This window comes from Nanorana parkeri, unplaced genomic scaffold (assembly GCF_000935625.1).
Source record: "Nanorana parkeri isolate BGI_ZX_2015 unplaced genomic scaffold, ASM93562v1 scaffold2506, whole genome shotgun sequence".
NCBI classification, from domain to species: domain Eukaryota; kingdom Metazoa; phylum Chordata; class Amphibia; order Anura; family Dicroglossidae; genus Nanorana; species Nanorana parkeri.
This window is the reverse complement of record NW_017308774.1, coordinates 75,151-78,877: the sequence shown is the minus strand read 5'-3', so window position 1 is coordinate 78,877 and position 3,727 is coordinate 75,151. Positions and strand designations below refer to the sequence as shown.

Below are 3,727 nucleotides of genomic sequence, written 5' to 3'. Positions count from 1 at the left end.
ATTGCTTGAGTTTTTTTTGTGGGAGGGGGAGGGACTTTGTTTTTTGTATTCATTTGTCTTTCCATATTGCAGTGTGGAGGGACCCAACTTTGATCTCCGTCCACATTGCATAAAACCAGCTTTTCTTACCATGGACTGATATTTCCAACTCTTACTTTGCAGACATCTGGACTGGGCTTCTTTGCAATGAGAACAATCCAAAACCTCAACCTCAGATCACAGACATGCCACTAACTGTAAAGGATCTTCTGCTTTCCAGTAGTTTTGACATGGTGAGATCTGAACTGTAGCTTATTGAAATTAATGTATACAGTAATCTTTTTGATCGAGATATATATATATATAATATTAGCAATGTTTGTCAACCCCTACCACTTTTCTGGATTTCTGCAGGAATGTCTTCTAAAATGCCATATGATCTTAATCTAAGTAATAAAAAAAAACTACAGTCTTAATTAATAACACACACAGGGATAGGCATGAGATATTCAGCAGGAGAGACACCAGACTTGCTCCTGAGGTCCATTCCAGTACCAGGCACCTCCAACAGCCATCTGCTTCTCTGATTCTCTTCCTCAATCAGCATGTGAGGCCTACTCCAGGCCGGAGGCCTAGGCAACATTCCCCACACTTGAGCAAAGCTTGGGGGGGGGGGCAGGTTGAAACTCCAACCAGACTAGAACTAGCCTGAGCACATGGCAATTCCTTTGAGTATATATGCACCCCCCTTTGAAGCAGACTACTACTGGAGTCTGGAGATTACAAAATAAGCTGTCATCCTGAGAGCAGATGTCTAAGCAAAAATTGGATGGGAAAAAGGGAAAGGTCAAACATTTTAACAAAATTTCTTCAAGTGACATATTGTATAAAACTACTAAACACCAATTTGCATCAATCGTTGTACAGTATCAGACTAGATGCTGTCACTGGGCCATAAGTCATCTTGTGACAGGTACTCTGACAATTAATCTTTATCACATTGAGCATTGAAGTAGAGCCCTACTTCTATCTAGAATAATCTATCTTATGCTATTCCTATAGAATACATTCCTATTCTATTAAAACACATTACTATCACCTAAATCCTTTAGCAGCTGACCTAGCGTTTCCGCCTGCGGAAGAGGAGAAGAAACAGTAGCATATTTCACAGTAACATTACCTTATACTATGCCCAAAAGAGATTAAGTAGAGAACACTTTTATACTATCAGTATATACTGTATATAAAAAATATACACATCCTAAATGTACATGAGGCCAGACTCCCAAAGGAGTAATCAATCCTATCTTAAGAAGTCCATCTCTTACTAGGGAGCTCTATACAGTTGATCCTTTGGAGGGTTCCAAATGTGGGAATTAATGAGAGTGTAGAAAATGGTTCATGTTCCCACCAGGACATCTTTTGACACGATGAAACTTTATACACCTGCCTCAGCCGAAACAGACACTCTGGATACCTATCCTATCTAACTAACTATATAAGCACACTATACGCATTATGTCTATCGGTCACCAGAGAAGGGTGGAAGATGCTATTGGGGCATCCAGTTGCTAAAATCCCTAGACAGGCTATGGAAGACCCGATTATCCAAGTGCCCCCCTGGAAAAGCACCTTGTCCACATGCCGATGAGCGGAGGAGGACAGTAGCCTGGTATAAAATGACAACAAATGGGCAGAGCCAGCCGTGAAGGGCTCTGGCAGCCTAAGGGAGCCGAAGGATTAGCCAAAGCTACGGCTATATCCTTCGTCTCAATAGTGAATAACCCTATTACTGTGAATAAGGGCTGAAAGTTAGCAAACCTCCAGCATGACTTGAAGGCAGGGACCTACAGGTGCTACATAAGCTATCTTCCTGTGCATATCAAAGGCTGCAAAACCCTGGGCTTTCAGCTATGAAAATACAAATGTTAACTCCTCACTGACTGATAGTAAGATGCCAGAGGCAGGAGAGTAAAGGCTTTAACTACTTCAGGACCGCCCACTGTCAGAAAGTCCTGTCCTAAAGTAGTTATAGCAAGAAGACGGCTGCTGTACCCATGGTCTTGATACTGTTTTAGACAGCGGGCAATTGCTGTTCAGATACCAGCAATCCAGCGTCTATATAGCCGCCGGATCACTTGTACGGTGCGGCGGAACATGCTCCCCCCCTGCCACCGGCTACCCCAGGCTCCACTGTCCCCCCGTAGGGGCCCGGGACCGGCACAGCAGATCGGAGGGAGATCAGCAGGCTTCTAGCCGCTGATCTCTCCTCCAATCACTGGACCCGGAACCGATGTATATTAGATCACTTCTGGTGTCACTGTTTACATTCTCTGGCTCTTAGAGCCAGGAGAAGAAGCTGGTGAAGCAGATATCTGCTTCATCAGCTTCTTTGGGGTCCATAGGTGACATTAGGCGTCTGGAAGACCCGTGATGTCACCATAAAGATGACCTGTCACATTATATTTGCTATTACATAGGGGGCTTGTTAGCCTCCTACATGATAGCAAAAAAGTTGAGTGTAAAAAAATAAAAAAAATGTATGTAACATATTCATCACACATGTTTCATATCGTCACGTACGCCGGAATGAAAGCAATAATTCTAGGGCCCTCAATCACTGTTACCACTAAACTGATGAGCAGTAAATGTTCCGTTAGAACTTACCGGTGACGGGATTTCTTTGAATCTTCCAGAACAGCAACCTGAGAGATGATTGGTTCCTCCTTCTACAGGAAACACAATTGAAACATTTAAAAGCCCCTCCCACCTCCCTCGTCCCTCAGTTGAGATAAAAGTAGACTACATCCACCATAGAACGAGGGAAATAAAACACACCCATAAACAATATAGGATACATGCATAAACCAGGGTGGGAAGTAGGCTTGCTGTCTTGGAAGATTCATAGAAATACTGTTACGTTCTAACTGAACATTTCTCCACTCATCTTCCAGGACAGCAACCTTAGAGGATAAGCAAGCTTGACCAAACAGCTGCTCTGCAGATCTGCTCCACCGATGCCCCAGCTTTTTCTGCCCATGATGTAGCCAATGATCTGATAGAATGGGCTCTAACTGCGGGAGGTATCTCCTGACCTTCCGATTTATGTGCAAAAACAATAACCTGCCTAATCCATCTGGCTAAAGAAGGTTTAGATGCCTGCTGGCCCTGACTCCTGAAAACAAGTACGAATAGGTGGCTAGATTTCCTGAAAGATTTAGATAATTCTAAATAAGTAATCAAACAACGTCTGACATCAAGAGTATGAAAGAGTATGAAAAAGACAATCTCTTGTGACCTATGAAACTGTGTGGCAACTTTTGGTAAATACAATGGGTCCGCTCTGATTATCACCCTGTCAGGAAGAATATTCAAATACAGTTCCTCTATTGATAGAGACTGCAAATCCCCAATTCTCCTAGCAGAAGTAATAGCTAAGAGAAAAACCATCTTAAGTGTTAACCATTTTATGGATGACTCTGAAATACCAGAGACCAGGGCCGTCTTTAACGCAGGGCAAAAGGGGCAGTCGCCCAGGGCCCAATCATTGTTGTGGGGCCCAAAGCAGCTGCCCCTTCAGCCCACATAAGCAGTGGCGGAACTACCGCCGGTGCGGGAGCACCAGGGCCTCGGACCTCTAGGGGGCGAAGCGCCGGATTGGTACCCAGCAGCCAGCAGGCCCCCCATCTCTGCGCCGAGAGTGTCGGATCATCCGTTCATCCGACACTCCCGGCGCAGAGATGGGGGG

General features: G+C 44.4%; 1 protein-coding gene across 1 annotated transcript in view; it reads left to right on the top strand.

Annotated features, from left to right (window-relative positions):
- Nucleotides 1-158: 158 nt before the first annotated feature.
- Nucleotides 159-3,727, top strand: part of LOC108801809 (cyclic AMP-responsive element-binding protein 3-like protein 3) — a 54,392-nt gene continuing 50,823 nt past the window's right edge. Inside the window, exon 1 of the mRNA XM_018573720.1 lies at nucleotides 159-272. Within this exon, the coding sequence (XP_018429222.1) occupies nucleotides 225-272 (48 nt within the window). The 5' untranslated portion in view covers nucleotides 159-224. The remainder of the gene's footprint in view (nucleotides 273-3,727) is intronic.